This window comes from Phallusia mammillata, chromosome 4 (assembly GCF_965637545.1).
Source record: "Phallusia mammillata chromosome 4, kaPhaMamm4.hap1.1, whole genome shotgun sequence".
Taxonomy (NCBI): Eukaryota; Metazoa; Chordata; class Ascidiacea; order Phlebobranchia; family Ascidiidae; genus Phallusia; species Phallusia mammillata.
The window spans coordinates 16,097,822-16,120,707 of record NC_137255.1 but is presented as its reverse complement, the minus strand read 5'-3'; the positions used below and the strand labels follow the sequence as shown (position 1 = coordinate 16,120,707).

The 22,886-nt window shown below is 35.8% G+C and overlaps 3 protein-coding genes across 3 annotated transcripts; all 3 read left to right on the top strand.

Annotated features, from left to right (window-relative positions):
* Positions 1 to 2,399: 2,399 nt before the first annotated feature.
* LOC145225441 (ornithine aminotransferase, mitochondrial-like) lies at positions 2,400 to 8,025 on the top strand. The gene is made up of 9 exons (XM_080092148.1): positions 2,400 to 2,555; positions 2,736 to 2,906; positions 3,024 to 3,141; positions 3,225 to 3,448; positions 3,531 to 3,674; positions 4,123 to 4,201; positions 5,873 to 6,015; positions 6,071 to 6,215; positions 7,043 to 8,025. Exons 1-9 carry the CDS (start codon positions 2,409 to 2,411, stop codon positions 7,207 to 7,209), a joined length of 1,338 nt encoding a protein of 445 aa, XP_079948274.1. The 5' UTR covers positions 2,400 to 2,408; the 3' UTR covers positions 7,210 to 8,025.
* Positions 8,026 to 9,987: 1,962 nt separating this feature from the next.
* On the top strand, positions 9,988 to 20,144 carry LOC145225440 (zinc finger FYVE domain-containing protein 9-like). Its single transcript, XM_080092147.1, has 20 exons — positions 9,988 to 10,156; positions 11,494 to 12,723; positions 12,988 to 13,010; positions 13,113 to 13,306; positions 13,688 to 13,812; positions 14,011 to 14,130; positions 14,194 to 14,305; positions 14,552 to 14,622; positions 15,712 to 15,852; positions 16,154 to 16,352; positions 16,772 to 16,869; positions 16,993 to 17,124; positions 17,188 to 17,365; positions 17,573 to 17,741; positions 17,851 to 17,953; positions 18,014 to 18,129; positions 18,438 to 18,523; positions 18,640 to 18,745; positions 18,834 to 18,992; positions 19,612 to 20,144. Exons 1-20 carry the CDS (start codon positions 10,072 to 10,074, stop codon positions 19,795 to 19,797), a joined length of 3,633 nt encoding a protein of 1,210 aa, XP_079948273.1. The 5' UTR covers positions 9,988 to 10,071; the 3' UTR covers positions 19,798 to 20,144.
* Positions 20,145 to 20,263: 119 nt separating this feature from the next.
* Positions 20,264 to 22,395, top strand: LOC145225442 (BBSome complex member BBS5-like). The gene is made up of 8 exons (XM_080092149.1): positions 20,264 to 20,449; positions 20,553 to 20,701; positions 20,769 to 20,818; positions 20,884 to 21,011; positions 21,075 to 21,159; positions 21,233 to 21,379; positions 21,474 to 21,674; positions 21,889 to 22,395. The coding sequence occupies exons 1-8, from the start codon at positions 20,400 to 20,402 to the stop codon at positions 22,117 to 22,119; spliced, it is 1,041 nt and encodes a 346-aa protein (XP_079948275.1). The 5' UTR covers positions 20,264 to 20,399; the 3' UTR covers positions 22,120 to 22,395.
* Positions 22,396 to 22,886: the final 491 nt, after the last annotated feature.

Below are 22,886 nucleotides of genomic sequence, written 5' to 3'. Positions count from 1 at the left end.
GTGAGCTGCGTTAGTTGCTAGGTTTGCAGTCAATTTAAGTGAATTTATCCTAATTTCTTGTGACTATTTTGTTTATAGTGAAACTGTAAATGTTAAGAGCAATAGCTAAAATGCTGAATTGTCAGTTGTGGAACCTCTAGCCGCGTGCTAGTAAAGCCCTGGTTACCCAACAGTTGGTATGTTTTTGCTTGATTTGTGTTTAACTTGTGTTAATGTGTATTTTAACAGTAACTTGACTTGTTATGAGTAATTTGGAAGTAATCTAATGTAAAATATGACCGATTAATGTAGATTTAGTTTAAAACCTTGTGTGTACTGTTAAAACTGCTTATTGTTTGATGGTCGCTATGACGTCATAATGTGTACGTCTGGCTTATGTATGTTATTTGTGGTTACAGAAAAACCGTTGCTATTGACGTTGTCGTCTTGGTTTATTCGTCAGCGTTGCCTTTTATCGCAAAAAAAGAACATTCGTTGCAAATGCAAGAGTGGGTCGTCTTGGAGGACAGGCTGTAGGACGGGCGCGTTTTACAAAAAGGGTTATCTAGTGTGACGAACGGCGCAGGGCCAGGCTGCGCACCTAGCGGTCGTTACAGTATGTGTTTCTGTTAGTTGGTGCAAATCAAATGAACGGGTGACACTAAAACGCTGAATGGGCGGAATGGAGGGCGGGAGATGGCGGGACGTCGTGAAAACCGCTATATATCGGGTTAAATTGCTGACGGTTGGAGCTATTAAGGTTGGGATAAGGTTTTATAATAGAAAATCATAAAAAAAAATTCCGCCGAACACTACATTCCGCGCCCGAAACGTCCCGCCATCTCCCGCGACGTCCCGCCATAGCAACTTTGCCTAATGTCAGGAAATAGTTGAATAAGTTTTAGGCAGGGACATTTTTTGATTCATATACTATACTATTATAAAACCTCAACCTAACCCTAATAGCACTAACCGTCAGCAATTTACCCGATATTGAGCGGTTTCCGCGACGTCCCGCCCATCCCGCCCATTCAGCGTTTTAGTGTCACCCAAATGAACTCTTTCCCTTTTTCCAGTTTCGAAAACCGTCTGATATAAACGCAGGCTCTTTTTTTTGAACTGCGTGCAACAAACCCAGTTTGTCTGCTTTTGAACAAATAAAACAGAGCACCCCATTAACACCTGGTACGCAATGGATCCACGGGACCACATGGTCTGAAATTTTTAAAATCTACCGCCGCAGTTCTTTGCTGGCAAATGGCTTACATCTTCTGGTTGGTTCGGGCAGGATTGTGACAAAAGATCCGCAGAATTTATTTCTGTTACACAGGAGTTGCTTCCCCCATCTGTTGTTGTGGAACTGGTTTTGCCTTTTAGTATTTTCATTTCCTTCTCTAGTAAAACACTTTCAGGCACTGCAGAATTGACCTTATACTTTCCTTAAGTTTGTTTTTCCACTCGCTGCGTTGGAAACGAAATACTGTTCTATCTTACTAACTTTAAGCCGTTTAACGTTTTGAGACATTATTCTTGTAGTGCCGCAAATATTCCATCAACTAAATGCACTGTCAAGCTTTTTGCACAGACATCAAACAATTCGATTGAGTTCCATTGTTGACAACAATGTGAATTATGAAGTAGTATTATGTCATTAGATTTGTGTGATATTGAGCAATAGACTTATATCTTATTTTTAGCTCAAGGGTATTACAAATATTGGGGGGGCAGATGAATGGAAGTCCCCCCAGCCAAATTTTTTGGGGGGACATGTCCCCCCCGTCCCCCCCGGGATTTGCGGCCGTGGTATGTAGCATCTATGATTGGATCACACTACAAAAGAATATAACGCGGTGACGTGGCTATGAATTTTTCAACCAGCGAAAAGAACTCAATAAAAAAGCAACTGAAACAAGTTTTTGGCACAACGGCGATATAAGTTACACGCAAAAGTTGTTGAAAAGGAATGAACTACCTAAATGCCTCAATTGCATATCATAGTTTTATATATGACATGTCACTTTCTGTAAACAAGTGTTCGCGACATGGAAAATATACGTTTTGAGGCGGTGCTCAATGATCGCATCTGATTGGGTAAATTCCATGTGGGCGGACACGTAGGAGTGATGAACAACTGAGGTTTCACATTCACAATGAAAGCAGATTTGTTTCGCCTTAGATTAAAACACCAAGGTTTAGTAAACTATCGCGTGACATTAAAGCCGGACGTTGCTTCATAATGTTGTGACTTGTGATGTTATGAACTTATGACGAAGTCTTTTATGATAATGTGTACGGTTTTGTGTGACGTACGTCGTCGAATGCGGCATAAATGTGTTAAAAAAAAGGTCAAACTGTCTAATAAAATGATTGACTCAATGTTTATGAACCATTGTTAGAGGCGAAAAAACTTTTGATAAAAATCATAATTTATGTTTTATAGTATTTGCATTTGGAGAAAAATGTTGAGCAAAAACTCTGTACTTTTGTTAAGGCCTGTTTTACTCAGAAATATCTGCAAACAATCTCAACACAATGTTGCACAACAAAGCGGAATTTCCTCCCAAGCGGTTTTTGAGGTAGTTTTATGTGATAAAGTTACAAGCAACATAATCTTAATGCAAAAATACAGGATTATATTTTCCATGTTTTGTCTTTTGTTTGTTAATATTGTTTTAGAATCATCTCATAAATATATATCAACCTAACTTAGTAGATTTTGTTTGTATGTTAACCTATGCACTTGTAATTTTGTACAGAGGGAAATGAAGTATGGAGCTCACAATTACCAGCCTTTACCAGTGGCACTAAATCGAGGAAAAGGTGTTCATGTGTGGGATGTGGAGGGAAATAAGTACTTTGATTACTTAAGTGGATACAGTAGTGTTAACCAAGGACATTGCCATCCAAAAATTCTGGAAGCTTTAGTTGTAAGCACAAAATATAATTATTTCTAAATTTTACATAAAAGTATTACAGAATTGTTATGATAGATCTTCTTTACAAATCAAGAAAATGTTTGAAATATTAAAGATATCTATTTCTAGACACAAGCTTCAACACTTACACTGACATCTCGGGCATTTTACACTGATGTTTTGGGAGAGTTTGAAGAATTTATCACTTCATTGTTTGGTTATGACAAAGTGTTGCCAATGAACTCTGGTAAGACTATCTATAAAACTAATTGGTACTGGTAACTTTCTGTAGCATTTATAACAACTACTAATGCATTTTTTGTTGGTAAGGTGTTGAAGCATGTGAAAGTGCATGTAAATTTGCGCGTCGATGGGCTTATGATGTTAAAGGGGTGCCTGAAAATAAGGCACGCATACTTTTTGCCGAGGGAAATTTTTGGGGAAGGTCTTTGGCAGCTGTGTCATCTTCCACTGACAGTGATTGTTATTCTGGTTTTGGGCCGTTCTTGCCAGGCTTTGGGATTATTCCATATGATGATACAGAAGCACTGGAGGTGGCTTACCTTTTTTGTACATTACTCTGAAAAGTTGTTTAAAATGTTGAAGAAAAGTCTGAAAGTTTTTCTAACATGACAGAAAGAGCTTCAAAACCCAAACACTGCTGCATTCATGGTTGAACCAATCCAAGGGGAGGCGGGTGTGAGAGTACCAAGTGAGGGATACCTCACCAAAGTCAGGGAATTGTGTACAAAGTACAATGTTCTCTGGATTGCAGATGAGGTAATGTTTCTGTGAAAATCTTTGTCTGAATCTTTATGTGGATTTTTTTATCTTGGGGAACAAAATGTATAACACTGAGAAAGTTTTATTTAGGTTGTAAAATTGTAGTGCAGGTTTGGCAACCCCTGGCATGTGTGTTTTCAGTTGTTTCTCATTCAATAGTTCGGAAATCCATCGTACACGCACAAATTTGTTTGCTTTCTGTTTACTATTGATATCAACTGGCACAAACCACTAACTAAAATAGTTTGGCGTGTGAAGTCATTGCCACATGGATATAACAAGCAAATTGGCACTCATCACTAAAAGGTTGCCGACCACTGGTGTAGTGTTTGTTTAAGGAAATGGATTGAAATTCTCAAGCAACTATTTTAGGCATACTGGTCACTGAGTTATGTTTATTTACACAGTTGTCATTTTGTGTTTGTTATTGTGTTTTTTTACGTAGGTTCAAACGGGTCTTGGGCGCACTGGTAAACTGCTTGCCTGCGATCATGAGAATGTGAAACCTGACTTGTTGGTGTTGGGTAAGTCAAAACCAGTCGTGCCCCACCTTGCACAAATGATGGTTGTTTGGTTAAATGCAGGATATGTGAAATATCTTTTTTACATTTTACAATCAAATCATGTTAACCACATACTCGATTTGCCAAACATTTTTACATGAATAATCTTAAGCGATGATTAGGTTGCTGTATAAATAGTACATGTTGTTGACAGTAAATGATCATTTGCTATTTCCAAGGTGAAATAAAGTTAGCATACAAAGTTTATTTACAGGAAAAATATGTTTTATTTTGTAGCCTACAATAGATACAATTACTCTTTCAGAACCATATCACATTTATCTTACTGTTGTAATGTGCTGCAATCATCCACATGTGTTTTAAGAAAGACTAGCAATGTACACACACTTAACAACACATGTAACACATACATTTTGGTCACTGCCAGAGTTGAGGCAGCCCATATTTTGCCCATATTTTCTGCATACATATTTTTCAACATAAACCCAATAATTTAATTGTTTACTGTGTTATTACTAGGGTTGGCAAGCCGGTCAATTGACCAGTCAATTGACAGCACTTTATTTAACCGGTCAAATACTATTTTTAATTTTAAAAATCAAATGTGTTAAATTTTTTTGTACTTGCTTTTTGGTTGTTGGAAAGGGTAAATTATTTCTAATAACCCTCAGATAGAACAGTTTAGGCTTGGGCATACTCTTGTATTAATAAGTGCTTTTAAAGCCAAGATAGTTGTGTTTTGTTCATTTAAAATAAATAACAAAACAATTAGGAGATACTTTTCATTTGAAATTATGATCTGATTTACGTCATGGCAAACTTTGCAAGGTTTACAATGCAATTAAAAAACATGGATCACTTCTAGTTTATTTAATAAAAAACGTTTTATTTTAATAAAAATCGAGTGTGATATGTCCATGGGGAAAAGTTAGTTCATTAGTATTTACTTGGACATTTTTGTAAATGTTGCACATTTTTATTGACAGATAAAAAAATCTAAGCTATTTATAGCATCTGTGTAAACTTGTAGGTCTATAGTCCTTTTTTCTATAGTTGATCCAAAAATTGTTTGTAGCTATTAGCTTATAATTGCCCTGAATAGATTTTTTTGGATAAGTTACAGGTCAGTACTGATTGGGATAAAGTACGTACATTTTAAGCTTTTGTATGTTCCTTTTTTGTCATGAATGGAGATGTGACAACAGCGTAACAGCATAAATTACAACTTTAAGCAGGATAAGCGAGTTTTACAGTTAAATCTCAGTCAAAATTAGACTTTAATATGATGTATATAGAATATAATGAGAATCCAGTTCACAAATGTGATTACTGAATGAAAATTGCAGGCACACAGGTGGGGCCATTGATGAAATGAAGCATGCAATGCGGTCGGAAAAGTCTGTAATATAATATAAACTGAATATTTCCCATTTCACAAACAAATTTATATGAGTTGAAACCTCCATCTCCACTACTTATGGTTTAGAAGAAGATTTAACTTCCACTTTAAACTAAAAGTGCAATTTAATACTGTGAATAGTATTTGACCGATATTTGACCTATTTGACAAGTATTTGACCGGTCAATTGACCAGATTTTATTTGACCGGTCAAATGCCCAACCCTAGTTATTACCAATCCCTTACAATAACATTCAACACTTTATCACCAGGAAAAGCTCTTGCTGGTGGAATGTACCCTGTGTCTGCTGTGTTGGGATATGATGAGGTGATTTTAACCATCAAGCCTGGCCAACATGGCTCAACATTTGGAGGCAATCCACTAGGTTGTAAAGTTGCCCTTGCAGCACTGAAGGTGGTTATGAGTTTCATAGAGTTCTGTTTCCATGTATTAATGTCTTGTGATTCAGGTTATTCTGGATGAAAAATTGGCTGAGAATGCTACAAAATTAGGAGAGGAAACTAGAAAGATTCTTTCAACTGTACCACAGAATGTAGTCACCGAGGTCCGGGGCAAAGGACTTCTCAATGCCATTGTTATCAAAGACACTGAAAGTATGTGACTTATTTTTTTTCTCCAAAATTTACAAACTAAGAAACAGCCCAAATAAATTAGCTGCTCTTCAATGATTCCCCTTAGCTCCACACTGTGCACTTGGTAAACTGCACATGAAGACACAAACTGTTACACAAAATAACAAAAACATATTTATCAATCCCTATTTCTTTTAGTTAAATTACTTGATTCAAAAGTAACCAAGAGTGTAGGGCTGTTATCAAATAAAAAAAAATATTTTTTCAAATAATCAAATAATTCAAATATTTGAGAACACCTGATACATAAGGCCCAGAGTCATTATTAAATATAGGTGAAATTACTAAACGGATTTTGTAAGCTCTTAGTCATTAAATCTAGGCTACTTTTTTGTTTAAAATAACAAATTAGTACAAATAGAGACATGCTCATTTACTCCGTTTTTCCATCTGTATTTTTTCACTTTATTTCAACAGTTTTTGAATTGAATTCAATTGTTGAATTGAATTGTGATCTAGAACATTTTATTTTCCTGCTTGAACATATTTCAAGGTTTACTGCATAAGAAAAAATTGTTTGATTATTTGAAATGTGAAAAAAATTATTTGATAAATTTTTAAAAACTAATTAAAAATTTCAAATAATCAAATAATTATTTGTTTGATATCAGCCCTACAGTGGTATCGGATTCCTTTAACAAGTCACATAATTTGCCTTGGTCCATTACTCAATAAGCTTGGTATTTTGTGCAGAGAGGAAAGTTCGCTGCTCTGTATGTTTTCTCAAAAACAGTACTTTAATTAAACACAGTTTTAATTGATGGACTTACCCCTGGTTTAAATTTTAGCATTCAATGCCTGGAAGTTGTGTCTTCGACTTCGTGACAATGGAGTTCTCTGCAAGCCGACACATGATCACATTGTACGTCTGGCGCCACCACTTTGCATTACCGAGAGCCAACTGGGTGAAAGTCTTTCCATCATTCAGTCTGTTGTCAATTCATTTTCCAAATAAACTTATATTGTTTTAAGTTTACACTTGGCCAATTGGTCATGTTATCAGGAAGAACTACATTTTAGTATTATATAGTGTGTGTATTTTGTAAGTTTCATTTTGAAGCATCCTTGACTTGTCAGCTAAGCATGTTGTAGTAAAAACAGTGTACTCACTGCCATTTACCGAAAAAAGATGAGAAAAACATTGTTATTATGGAAGTAAAAATTTTATGGTATACAGAAGCGCTTTAAATATTTAAATGCACTATTTACATCTCATTTTTTTACCTACAGTAGTTTTGCTTCATACTTAGCTACCTAGAAAACTTTGCCACTGTTGTTATCACTTTATACACATGTATATATGACGCGTTTTTTAAATGCTTTTTGTGTAGTATTACAATGTATCAAAGTGCAAAATCGGGTGATTCGCTGTGTGTCGTTTTACTTTAGTTTGCCGGTTAGAAAATCAAGTGCTGAAACTCACCGACAGACCTCACTGTATCGTTAACACGACTGTTGGCTTCTTACTAGGGTCCTTCTCCGCTCACATCGCAAAACTCAATATGTGATTAGTTTCTTGCACATTAACGACGTATATTATCAATGTTGAGGTTTCGGCCCGATCTTTTTTTGAGAACTCAGCCGAAACCAATGTTTTCGATTGTATAAATTTAATGTTTTATGTTTCACAAACCTTTCATAAACTCACACGTTAGTCACATGTTGTATCGACTAAACACGGGCCACGTTGTCCGTCAAGTGTTGTGTTTCTTCCTGCTTACATATTGCAAAAGTTGTTTCGGTGTGTCATAAATTATTTAAGTTGATTTTATATCGCCGGGCAAAATCGTAGCAGCACAATTGCGCTAAAATACTTACCAAGACGAAAATAGCTGCGCAACGTTCAGACGTTAAAAAGCGCGACAAAGTTGAAGGCACAATTGGTGGATAGATGGTATAGACGCGCTGCAGCTACACCGTAAGCCAGGGGTGTCCAAACTTTTTTTAACGGGGGCCAAATTTTACCAGGTAAAGACGCCCGCGGGTCAACGTTTTTTCAGAATTAGGACACAAATTTACAGGATTTAAGGAAATTTTGTGATTTTGTTGAGTCAGCACCTTCCTTTTTACCGGTAAATGAAGTTCCATGGAAAGCTTTTGCGTGAAGTAGCGTCGCCAAAACCCAAAAACTTAATCCAAAGTTCCAAACTATGGCGGGCCATACGCAACACAATTTAAAAAAAACAGCCGCGGGCCACTTATAATGCCGTCGGGGGCCGCATTTGGCCCGCGGGCCGCAGTTTGGACACCCCTGCCGTAAGCGTTATGTGACTAAGTAAGCCTACTTTTTGACAAAATTTTGAATGTCTTTTAATGAACAATCCACGGCAGTGATTAACGTCGCAACACACACACTCCAAAAAAGTCGTGTGACATACGCGAACGTACCTATATGGATGAATTTATGTAACCACCTAATTCATCTTGGTTTGCATTTCTGAACCCTCTCGAGAAGTAATCAGTGTGTGGTTAGACAGAACAAGAAGATGTTGAAACTGTTGTTGTTGATGTCTGTATACTCCAGGGGCGGGCAACATACGGCCCGCGACGGGATTTTGAGCGGCCCGCAGACAGTTTCAGGTCTTACATGATAATGTGGCCCGCGACCACAGTCTGCCGCCATCCCCCACTACTTGCTTACTGCGTCAAATTATAGTTATAAATGTAACGGACAGTAACGCTCCCCAATAGCAAAAAACTTTCCCGCCGTTGTTGCCATTGCACCATACGTCCATTGTTACGACATAACTGCCAACCAAGTGTGTGGCCTGCTTTCACGGTTTCTTTTGTTTCCACACGTGTAGCCTAGTTAGTGTTTCAGCAGTATCTAAGTTTGTGGTGTATGCATTAAATTTGCTGTGGTGAATAATTTTATGTTGTATCAGTTAGATTGTTTGGACTGTATTGTATTTGTGATGTTCTTGAATGTATTTGGCTTAATTTAGGTGGTCAAAAATCCGTTTTAAATCACTGGTTAAATACGCGATTAATGTGTATCAATTCAGGAATCCGGCCCGCCAAGTACTTCATTTTCCCATATTAGGCCCGCCGACTGGAGAAGTTGCCCGCCCCTGGTATACTCTATTGATCGGTACTGACGGGGACAATCGCTTTAGACACGTGCCTTTTGGAGTTACAAAATCTTTTTTGCTTGGTTACGATTCAACGTAATGCTAAAAAATATGGCTTCACATCACACATAAAAGTTTTAGTTTTGGCATGTTTTTATTAACATCTTCATCAACAAGGATAAGGAACGTCGTTTGTATGCTAAACCAGTGGTTTCCAACCTTTCTACACCGCGGGACCGGTAAAATTGTAAAAAAAATCCACGGACCGGAAACAAAAGATCGTAGTAAATGCAACAGATATTTGTAAGCTTTTTGTTCACCAAAGTTGCCGTTGTAAGCACCAAAACGCCAATCCATTTACATACAAAAACAATGCTAGTGGGATGTTTGCTTTCTGTTGCATCATATTTAATTCCACATGCAATAGGCATGGCCGTAATTTATTGCTTTTGTTTGTTTCCGTAAAATATCGGACAACCTACTGGAATTGCCATTGCAACACACATTCCTTTCTCTCATGCAGTTTATGCTTTTTGCTGTCTCAGCATTTTGTTGTTGTGAAAAAATTTGACTGCCAGGTTTTGTGTTGTTTTTGTTTGCCGTTGAAGTTAACGTATTAAAGTTGTTTTGTTAGTGTTGTTTTTGACAACTGTTTATTTCATAAAACGGTATTTGTTTCAGGATGTTTGTTTTAATTGTTGTATGTAATGTTTGCATTAGTTATGTTTAGATAATAGTTAGTAACAATGGATGATTCATTTCTTGCTGAAGCCACTGATCTTGACCGAATATTGGATGAACTGGAGGAAAATGAAAGTCCGCCTCCTCCAAGTAAGTAAATTTACTTATAATCGGACAACTTTAACATCCCAGTTATTAATCGCAGTATTTGTAATTTGTATCACATTGTATTAGTTTTCATTAAGTAACAGTGTTATAACAATTCTAATTATTTACCTAAATGGTTTATCAAGCAAAGGTTTTGACAAATACAATTGTCATCATAAGTGAAATAGCGGAAACAAGCACATGTATATACAATATATACTAGATTGGAAAGTTTTTTTTGTGCGGAGGATATTTTTTTCATCAAAATAATTGCGCGGAATTACAATTTTCTGCGCCGATTGATAGATTTTTGATTGACAGGTGGATTTAACGATTAACGCACTTTGCATGTAACACCTGCAATACTATCTGACAAAAAGAACAACAAATAAACACTATGAATCTTCAGTTTTGCTCTATTGCGCACACAGCTGCTTTGCTAAACTCTACAAATTTTCATTTTCATAACGATTGAAACATATTTTGCTGTTACATTTCTTTCTTTTGAAGTAATTTAAGAATGCCAAACTGCTTTTAATTATTTGTCAAACAGAAAACATTATTTTATGTAACTTGCCTACCTGGCAGTCACTTTAATGTCATAACTACGTCCTAAAAATTGTTAACGACTATGTTAGCATATTAAAAATGTTATTGCAAGGGTGACAATCGGTAAGTTATGATGCGCTTGACTGATTTACGTGGATTATTCGCGAAGTAAGGCTTGTAAAGACATAGAACTTCATTGTTCAACACAAATATAAAATTTTACAGAAAGTTTATTGAAGTTACCTGTGGAAGCTGTGCTAAGTTGTGTGGACAACATTTTTTATTGCGCGGATTACACATCAAAAGCCTAAATTTGCGCGGATTACAAGGGAAAGTCGGAAATATTAAATCCTCCGTGCAGGCCATTTTTTCAATTTGGAATGTATATGCATAGAAAGGGAAGGGAGAAAAGGACCAATCAATTATGCCACACTGCTAAAAGGGTGCAGACAGTTCCTTCACTATTAATTCTTGACAGCACAAAAAGTTTGTCCAGTCCAAAATAACTTTAGGAAAAAATTTTTAAAAAATTTTTCACAAGTAACACATCATATCAATTTTTCATTTTGGCTGAATTTAGAATATACCAATGGTTAGGGAAAGTTCGGATGGGTGCAGGTTTAAAATTTTAATTTTAATGAAACTTATAATATTCAAAAATATGATAGTTTTTTAAATACTGTACTTAGAAAAAATGGGTTATATTCCCAAAGGCTTTTAGCTTACATGTGTCACAGAAATGTTTGTTTCATCAGAGACATGACTAACACTAATATTTTTTGTTCACTTAGAGCCAAAAATACCATCCTTAACCAAGAACAAAGATGAAAAAAAAAACATTAGTTACACAGCGCTTGCTACGAAGGAAGTAACCCATCCACAGTTTTCAGTGTCTGAGCCAACTTGGGATGCTATTGGTGGAAAATTGACCAATGGAATTACACACAAACCAGCAACAGACAAAGACTTATCACCAAGCAGCTGTGATACTGGGATGCTTATTGATTTTGGTGATGTTGAAATCGAACCACCTATTACTAAAAACACCACAGAGGAAAAGGTTGTTATTCCTGCCTCTTTAAGTGAAGTGGATTTTCTTTTATCCCTTACTGAAGTGGCTCATCAAGCCACAGAGGTTAAAGAGAACCACAATTTTGTCGATGATCATATGAAAGAAGATGAAAATGTTGTGAAAACTCAAGAAAAAGATGTGGTTTCGGAGAACAATCATGCAGTTGAAGCTACAACCAACACCGAAGTTGCTGTATCAAAATCAACTAAGAACAGTGACATTTCTGAAAAAGTGGTTGGGTTTAATTCCAATGTACATTTGGATAGTAGTGATGATGAAGCATTATTGAATGAATTTGAAAACTTTTTGTCCACTGAAGAATTTCCTTCCTCTGCTAATGATGTTGCTGTACATAGCAACATTAACAGAGACCAAATTCAATTAACAACTGATATCCTGGTTGAAAAGTCAAAGTATACAAAGCCAACAGACTTTACAACGTATCAAAATGTGGACAGTATTTCTACTAACATTGCAGAAATTTCTGCAGATCATGTTAATGAAGAACCAGCACCTGTCCCTAATACAGAAATCAATGTTTTTTCTCAAAGCTCATTAAGCCCACAGGTGGAAAACCTGGACAGTTCAGAAGGTCAAACAGTGCACAGCAATACTGACAACATTAGCAATCTGGTTGAAGTAGATTCTGTTAACAATGATTCTTTGGTTTCCAATGATTATTTGACTACTATGGGAGAAGAACCGATACAAGAAGTCCAAGAAGACAATCCTGAAGTTGTACCCGAGGACCAAAGTGAGGTTGTACCTGCAGATCAAACTTCATTATCTAACTCCTCCAATTCACCTGCAATAGACATGGGGGATGGAATTAGAGAACAATCATATCCAAGTTTTTCACCACCCTCCTATTCTGCTGTTTTAGCTGAAGATAGAGCTGCACACCACACAACTTCCCATAAAAGACAGGAAGAGTCAGAATTACATCAAGGTAACTTTATTAGGTTTGCAGTATACTTTAACAAGCAAGGAAACTGTGCTGTTATGTACCTTGTGTTTTTTTTTTATTATGTCTAAAAAGTTTTGTGGCTGACAAAAGTTTGAAAGTAAATACACTGCCTTAAAAAATGTACTAGGGTAGAGTTTGTAGCACCTTGAAACTCATAGTTTGTCTTTGCAATATTACTGGGAAATCACCATTCTGTATTTTAGCACTTTTTCACTTCAATTTTCTGATGATTTTCATACTTTGCAGGTGATCAAACCACCAGCTCCGAGGTTAGTGTTTAAATGGAGTTAGTAAACTTATATTAATGTATTAACGCATACCAAAAAATATATATTGTTGTTCAGGACAAAAGCCATACTTTTCTGTTACAGGCACCACCAATTAGTTTAAATTCCACAGAGAACACAAACTCTCTTGGTCGATCCAATCAGATCAATACACATGAAACATCGGTTGTGCATAGCCAAATACCACGACCTGGCCTTTATAAGCCACGATGGGTTCCAGACAAGGAAAGTCCTGCATGTACAAAGTGTGGAGTAGCCTTTAGTTTTACAAGACGACGGTATGCATTAGTTTGCTGTCAAATATAATGTATACAATCCTATTTTTGTGTTGTTGACATTTACTGGACCTTTTGTTTTGCATATTGAACACAACCATGTGGTGGGTGTGGTTTATTGCTTGCAAACAATAATGTCACATGATGCTCTATTACAATGCGCTTATTGCAGCTGCTTAGTGTACATTGATATTACCACCCTCGTTTTTTTTTACTCATTGCCAATGTATATATTTGCAGTCCTGTCCTGAAATTCATTTTTTAGAATTTTAATCACCTGAATTTGTTATAACAAAACTAAATATATTATACGTAACTTAATATCAGTCAGAAAGTAAAACAGTAATATAGCTAAAACACTAAATGTAATTTATTCTTTTGTAGACATCACTGCCGTGCCTGTGGCCAAGTATTTTGCAATACATGTTGCAATGAAAAGTCAAAATTGGAATATATGGAGTTTGCCGAAGCACGTGTTTGCATGTGGTGCTATGCAGCGATATTGCAAGGTATGTCTATTTATACCAGAGTCAAATCTAACAGTTTGTAAAGCACATAGTCCACCTTTCTACTTTATAGTTTGGCTAACAATTTCCTCTCAAAACTAAATGTGTAATTATGAAAACTGTTGCCGCAAAAATAGCATCATTTTTGTCATGAAACACTTATGTTGGTGGTGGAACATATTGAGCTACTTTGTGTTGTAGCTGATGCCTTAGCTGAAGCAGCGCAAAGAAATTCAGAACAGGCATCAACATCATCACCTCAAATGCCTTCCCCTCCTTCAAGTGGTCCAAGGCCAGTGTTAAAGCCAAATGATGCTGATGGTATGTTCTTTATTTTTCTGTTTTATTTTTAGAAAACCTATTAATTCCATATTTATTCACCAGATTCAACAAATGGATCTTCTAATCATAAAAGTGTTAGGTTTTCTGATGGAACAAAACCAGATCACCCTTCAACTTTGCCGGACACACCACCTCTGCCTAGCAGAATGCAAAGGTATGACTAGCTAGCTATCAGATAAAAATTTAATCCCGTTGGTAGCAGTAACTCTTAGTTTATTGGTTTCTTGGACCTTCTCAGCACCTAATAACCTTAACTATATGAGTAATACCAAAACTCATAGAATGGCGTTTCAGGCATGAAAGACAGTAATGTAAAGTGGACATAAATACTGTCCTATATGTTTAAAATCTGTTGTGAAGGACACAGCAAACAAAAGTAAAAGTTGTAATGGTTTTCCAGAGCCAGCAGGACAAAGCAAAGAAATGCTTCACAAGACAGGCAGAGTTCACCATTTCCACCAGTCATTGTTGGTAAGTGCCTCAGTGTGGTTAGATCAGTGGTTCATAATCAGTGGTTCAAAGGGCTTTTTGAAGTACAAGACAAATACTCGTTTTCGTCAAACTTTAGAGTCTATATTCGCTAAAAATGGCAATTTGTATTTGCCAAATATCAAAACACTGGAAGGTTACACTTAGGCAGGGGTACATAACCTACGGCCGCATGGCGCCGCAGAGTCGAATTTATGCGGCAGTGAACATGTTTATTAAAATATATATGCACTGGCGGCCGTGAGGTAAAAAGAAAAAAAAAATCCTTTGCTAAATATTTTGATTTTTAAACTGCTCTAAACAGTTTTTGTGGTACTAAAAAGAGCATTACCAGCCTAAGAACCATACACGTCAGACTTTTTGTACGCCTATTGTGTGCAAACAACGCGAACAAAACAGGTACCACAAGCATCACAATAAAGATTATGACATCATAAACACTTAGGACAGATCTTCGTAATGTGCAGCTCAATCTGTACAGAAATTAATCTGGACTTTTTGGGCGCTATTAGATGGTAAATAAAATATAAACCAATCAAGTATTTTAAAACAAAAGTAAGCAGGTAAATGGCGGTCGTTTGTGAAATAAGAAGCTGCGATGCGGTCGTCCTAGCAAAAAGGTTGTGCACCCCTGCACTAAGGTTTTATTTTCTTTTTTTGACGTAACAAAGAGAATTATGAGCATTGTTCGGAAGCAGAAAAACAACGAAATTTTGTTGGCAGCAAAAACACATCTTTTTCATGTTTGTGTACAGATGCTAAAAATACTAATGCTTCATTTTGGTAAATACTTAAAATTGCCGGAATTAAAGCAATCCTGAAACAAGTTGCTTGTATTATTATGTCAGAATTTAACAAAATGACAAACAGTAACTGCTGCCACTACGTTTGAAAAACAAAACACTAATTATGACTCACCAAACAAAATGTGTTAAAACCTAGGATGTAACTTTGGGGTTCGATCAAATACTGAAGAATATCATAGGGGTTCGGTCGTTATAAAAAGGTTAAGAACCACTGGGTTAGATTGTTGGTTTTGGTGAAAGTGTAATTACCAGCAACGTCATGCAGATACACACAGCGATGGAACAATTGTTATTGAGGAGTATCCTGATGAAGCTTTGATCACAACCTTATTGCAACCAGACAACTCAAAACCTTTGCGGTTTGCGCTTAGTCCCAACCTTTTTGTTTCAGTTTGCCTTTTTAAATGTAAGTTACTAAACTTTTTTTTAAAGTGTTTGATTGTTTCAATAAAATTGTACAGTAATTTATTTTTTTCAGCCATTTTAGCTTCTTTGTAGTTTTCAGCCACCAGTTTTGATGACTGAGCTGTACAGCTGAGTAACACAGAACTGTAATATCATTTATATCAAACATACATACAAATCAAACCCAAGCACATGACCATGTTAAAGTGTTTAATCTTCTTTGAATTTCAAATGCTAAGTGGATTGTGTTTACAGAACAGTTTTTTTTACTCACAAACATTTCTTTAACTTTATTATTACAGACCAATCTACACCATGTTATTATTTTGTGTCACATGGCTTGGACACAGTAGGCCAAGCTGAAGTCGCTTTTATCTTCAATGTTGGTGATTCTACTTCCAGTATTCCTACACATGCTTTTACTTTGTTCTCATACCTTTTCACAAATTCAAGAAAAGGCAAAGCTGTCCATGCACTTGACTTTGTTCTTGGCACAGACATGTAAGTGCAATGCAATATAGAAAGTCTATTGATCATTTGACGTTGGTATTTTGATTAGCATGGCAAATTGATCATGAGACTAAAGCTTGATCTGCTTAAAGGTCTTGTGTAGCTCTACTTTAAACTATTGAACAAAATGCTAATGCATCTGAACAACAACATGAATTTTAATGTAAAGTAGACATACATTAGGATACCTACTAAATGCCAGGAAAATGTAGGAACCTAATGATATATGTACAACTAACAAATATATATATATATATATATATGATGCAATTATAGCAAATAGAAAATCTAAATGCAATGCTGCCCATGCTTAAGTACATACATACATATTGCCAACTAGAGTGATGTCAACTTTGATGGGTTTGTTAAATGGGTAAGACAGCTAAAATGCAACATGATTTCTTCTGCAGTGTTTCTTCAGAAGATGCCTTCTTTGGAATTCCAGATATGGTTGGATTGTTGTTTGTACGGAAAACCTGCCAGGTCATTGACATTCCTGAAGAAACTGGTATTTATTTTGGACTTATATCTGTGAAAATCTGTTACTGTTTAAAATAGTAGTTGTAAATTTAAAATTTTGAATTAAACTCAATGGCAATATCTGAGCAGTTTGTTACCCAATTGTTTGCAGATTCTTACTTTTCTTCCCTTACTGTAAAAGCTTCTTCCACTTTGTTTGCATTGCTTGTACACAAGTCTGATAAGCCTTGGGCAAGTTTATTTCCCTCTCGATTACTTATTGGATTGGGGGCTTCTACAAAACGTAAGTAAAATCGGTTTAACTAATTGTCATGCTCATGTTGGTAAAGTTTAAGTGCTCTTGCAGAATTTCCATATCCCCTTGTTAACTTTTTGAAAAGAAGTCCAGTGTACCCTGAGGTTGGAAACACAATTTTGGGCATTTTATGTGATTTCCGAAATTTCAAGTACAAAGTGATCACTGTGCCTGGCTTGTCAGTGGTTATTCAAGAAAATGGGATTTTGATCAACATACCAGCCAACAGGTAGGTCAGATTGTGTCGTTTTAACAGGGATTAACATATCATAATATTTAAACAACCATGGGGCAAAACCTAATAACTAAGCATTTTTTTTGTTCAGTGTTTTTGTGTACCAATTTCATTGTAAAATATTGTTGCTGCTATTGCTTTAATACATGGCAAATATATATTCAGTTTTTGCTCCAATCCATTAAACTTTCTATCTCAAAGGTTCAATGACATTGCGAAGATATTAAACAGCTCCAATGAGCATGTTCTTGCACTTGGTTCAGATGCATTTTCTGTTGACAATGACGAGTTTCGTTCTCATCTTGTTTCAATACAAGATCACGCCAACCTTTCATATCGCACTGAAGTGCTTCATCGAGGCAAAATTAATGTAAGTTTAACATATATTAATGCAGACCATAAGATATAATATGCTAGCTTCAGTTTTTTTTCTCCTGACATGTTTACGGTGCATCAGACCAAATGCTCTATTTTTTTAGTCTAATCATGATCAACAGCAACAAACAGGTGCTGCATTTGTGGTGTTTAATGGTTCATTGAAGTCTGGCCACACCCAACAAGCCCGATGCACCATTGTTGAAGGTATGTCAACAAATATGTCACCATGACAATATGTTTTATTGTTTAACCAAATGTTTCTAGATGGGGTGATGGTGCAAATCCTGCCAGAAAAAATGGCTTCCCTTAAAGAGTCTTTAAAAGCCATGGATGACTTTATGATTAACTGTAATCAAACAGATCAAGCTCTGCCCCCAGCTGTAAGTATCTTAAAGGTTAAATATAGGAAGTGATCTAAATTTCGTATTGGCAAATGTCTGCAATGCTATGACATATGAATAAGAATGGTTCTTTGTTATCCAATATTTGAGGCAACTTTCATATTTACCATCATCACAATGTTGTGCAAACAATACATTAAATTATGTTTGTCAGCATGTGACCCAAATTTCACTTAATGATGCAAACATATTTTTATGTTTTGTTCTAAAATAGCGTGGAAAAATAAAAAAGTAAGAAAAAATGCTATATAAATTGAAACATGACATTTTTTGAATGTTTATTGCAGACTGCTGACCCCAGTGCTCCCCCCAAACCAAATTGCAAGTTTGTGGAGCTTAGATGGGTTGCTGATGACACAAAGTTCAATATTGGGTTGGTTGCATTGCTCACAGATATATGCCAGTTTTTATATTCAATAAATGATACAAACAGAAGTAACTTATAAATGGTTTCAAGTGCTGTCCATGTGACCTAAAATTGCTTTGTAGGCTGTCCAGTCCCATAGACTTTCTATCATTTGAAGGAATTTTGGGTTACAATGTTCAGGGAAAAAGTGAAAAGAAAGGAAAACAGCAATTGCTACGGTGGAATCAGGTACAAAACTTTATTGCAAATAATATTTCATTTAAATGCAACTGTTATGTACAAAAGTTTTTGTTGTCCAACTGAGCTGTGTTTTCAGGTTTTTTTCTTCAAAAGTACTGGAGATGTTCTTGACATGAGCAGACTTGCTGAGCAAATGGCTGATGGCTGCTTCCAAGCTTTAGTACCAAACATGAAGATGCTGCGTAGTTCAAAACAAACTAAAATCGGAATTCGTTTTACCATTCACCCTGATGATGTAAGCATATTATAAATCAGTACTAAACTAAATATATGTTGCCTTTGTATTGTGCTTATATGGGCAAGACAATGTAATTGCCATAAAACTCTTAATGCTCAAAGGATAGGTACATTTTAAATCCATTTTAATAAAGCACAAAAACTGTTATCATGGGGTTACACGTCCTATATTTTCGGACAAGTCCAGAATTTTGGTGTAAAATCTGTGTCCAGAAATAATGTCCCGAAGAAAAATGAAAGCATCTAGTAGGTTACAGTGATTCTCAAAGTATCCGAAATTGCCTTGCTTGGGTGATTCAATTAAGGCGGCAAATGCTTCATCATGTTAATACTCAAAAACGACTGCTTGGTTTCTTCCTTATTTCGGCAAACAAGTGGTTTGCATTTACTGTTGTCTGTGTGGTTTTTCATACACGATTCTATAAAGCATAATAACCCCAATTTGGTTGTGAAAAAGGTATTTATTGGAAGTTTTGTCCATCATGTCTGATGGTTTTTTGGTTGTGCTTAACATGGACTGTAAAGTCACAATCGTGGTCTTAAGGGAAGAGCCCACATAATAATGCAGTTTAAGCTTTAGAAGGTTTTGAATAATGTATTATAATATTATTGTTTAGGTTGGTTATGCTGTTGGAAGTCAGGGTTTACCACTGCCTGATGCTTGCCTAAATGCACTTGATGAACATTTAGTATTTCTTCTTCATGATGCTTCTGCTCACCTACAACCAGATGATGATGTTGTTGTTTTCGAACTAATATTTTCCGTTCTTGAGATGCGATCAAGCTGGAGAACCATACAGTGACATACATTTTCGTTTTGTTTTGTTGCTTTTACAAGTACAGTTTCATTTGCTACTTTAGTGTGTTGTGTGGATTGTGTTAGTTTATGACAAAACTATCACGTGCAATCGGTGCAAAAATATTACAGCCACAATTTAACTTTTTGTAAACATTTTTCTTCTTTCTTGTAAATACGTACATTTGTTTATGTGTTGTGTCAAACCTATTAGTGGTTGCAGTTTGCTCATTGTCATTGATTTTTAAGTGCTTGGTGAAAACTTTTTCTGCCTGTTGAAAAGTGTTTCATTTGTCATTTTATGTTCTTCTGTTTCTTGCTTTTTCGAGATTTATAAATTTTGTCTAATATGCACGTCTTTGTTAATTTAATATTTTCCAGTTGAAGCACAGGCAGCCTTGGTAGACAGAAAAAGTGGTGCGCCGATTAGGTATAAATTGCGTAAATTTCTATTGTAAACTTATTTTATGATCTTTATGAAATTCTCACGGCAACAACAGAAGCTGCAGCAAACAAAATTGAATCGTTCACTCGTTTGTTTGTTTGTGATTTTGCAGTAACAAATAACGGTTTGGTTTTGAGGTTATTAGATTTGCATGAGAAGCAAGCATGGAAGTGTTGTGGGAAGATCGAGATATTCGCTTTGATCTGACAGAACAGTAGGTGGCACAGTTGAAAAGACGATTTGGATGTTTTAAATGTTTTTAGATTGACGTTAATACATTTAAAAATGGCGTCAAGTCTTAACATAATATTATACAGACAAATGAACATGCGACCAGGGGAGGAGCTGATTGAAGTTTTTCACCCTGTGGAGGATACAAAAGGAAATAAGGGCAAACCTGGAAAACTTATGATTACCAACCTCAGGCTGATATGGCATTCCCTAAAATTTCCCAGAGTAAATTTGTGTAAGCAGAATAATGCAAATGTTAAAATAACCATTGTTTCTATTTTGTGTGCTATCTTACATTGCAGCTATTGGATACACTTGTGTTCTTACAATTACTACGAAAACTACAAGTTCTGTGAGTGAATTGCCTATCTTGGTAATGGCATGTAAACAGAGTTATTGCATTTTTATCGTTTGCAGAAACTACGAGGAAATACAGAATCTTTGTGTCTAGCAACCAAATGCAATACCAATCGTTTTGAATTTGTTTTTACCAGTGATAGTTCCTGCAACACTCAAATGTTTGTTACTGTGTTAGCTATTTTTAAGTAGGTAACCCAAGTGTCATTGCAAAAACAAACAAACTGATCTTTAGATTAATAATTGTTCAGAGCATATGATTCCAGCAAACTCTACAGAGATTTAAAGCTAAGAGGAGCACTTATCCAAAATAAGCAATTGAAGCTCCTTCCTCAGGTGCACTTTGGCTTTCTTACCTGTCATTTTTCTTTTGTATCTCACATGTATTTAATAAACTGTTGTTTTAAAGGAAGAACTATATGATAAAGTCAATGGCGTGTGGAACTTATCAAGTGATCAAGGAAACCTTGGAACATTTTTCGTGACCAATATTCGTGTTGTCTGGCATGCAAACATGAATGAAAGTTTTAATGTTAGCATTCCTTACTTACAAATTGTGAGTAAATACATTTCCAAGGCATTTAAGTTCATTGTTTATGTTAGTAATGAGACTTAAACAATAGTAACAAGTGAGATTCTTGTTCTCATAGCAAAGTGTGAAGGTAAGGGATTCCAAATTTGGATTTGCGATGGTGATTGAAAGCACATGGCAAAGCGGTGGTTATGTACTTGGATTCCGCATTGATCCACTTGAAAAATTACAAGAGACTGCCAAGGAAATTCAAAGTCTTCACCGAGTTTACTCATCAAGCCCAGTATATGGAGTGCAACATGAAAAAAATATTAATAAGGTACACTTTAAAGTTTGCACTTTTAGTAAACTCGGTACAGTTACATCTGAATAATTTTTTGTTTATATTTTCAGGGGTTTGTAATATGTTTTCTTTAGGTTAAACCATATACACATGTATTGTCATTTTGTCCATTAATTATTAAAATGTAATGTAGTTTTTTACAGGTTTGGTACAGTTTCCTGGTAAAAACAAACATTTTTTTCCCATTTAGGTGGATGAGGAACTTGAAAATGGACAGATCATTAATGCTGCAGTAATGGAAGATATTGATATTGACACCAGCATCAAATCAGATGCTTGCGTTGCTTACTATGCTGATGATATGGGAACAACTGACCCATCAGCAGAACCTGTTCAGCCTGTCTTTTCCCCTGAACTTGGTCTTGCAATAGAACCTTTGAAACCTGGATACACACTGGAATCACTATGGAAAATTTTCTGAGTTATTTTGCTATTAATTTTAACAACTGATAGTTCACTGTGAATAATGCAAAGCTCTTGTGGTTCAGCCAATGTACACAAGTCAAGCCTTGTGGCGGTTAAGATACTTTGTTTAAAACAACTCTTTCTTTGTGCAAATGCTTTACTTTTATAAAATAAATCATCAAATATTTGCAAAACAACATTTTAAATTTTGATTACCTGTAGCAACACTGCTCTAAATGCTCTGTTTTTGCACAAAATATTTTTTACACAATAAAAGTCTGTTGCAGTTGCAGGGGTAAGCAATTTTTCAGTATTGGCAGTGGCATTGTACAGCATCCCCATTTTACCAACTGCAGCCAAGTAACCCATTTTGAATACTTATGTAAAGACCTCTGAATTATCACGCTGTGTGTAGCTAATTAAGTTTTCATTTATATCCACTGGACCGGTAATATTTTATTCCAGTAACTAAAGCCAAATATGTAGATAAAGAGTTTTGTATAATTATATATAATGCGTGGCCGCGTCTACCATCTGTTGCTTTGTAGAGGAATATACCAGGCAGCGGCATGCAAGACATTGCATGGTCTTTCCGAAAAATTCTGCGAAGTATATGATTATTTTATAAGCCTTAAAATTGTTAGTTCCAAAACCTCAAGGCTTACAATTTACTAAGTTTTTTAGAATTTCAATTATGCTGACCTTGTTCAGATTTAGAAAATGTCAATGTACTGTCTTGTCTAAGATTAGGCCTACCATACGTCCTCTTTTCGGAGGACATGT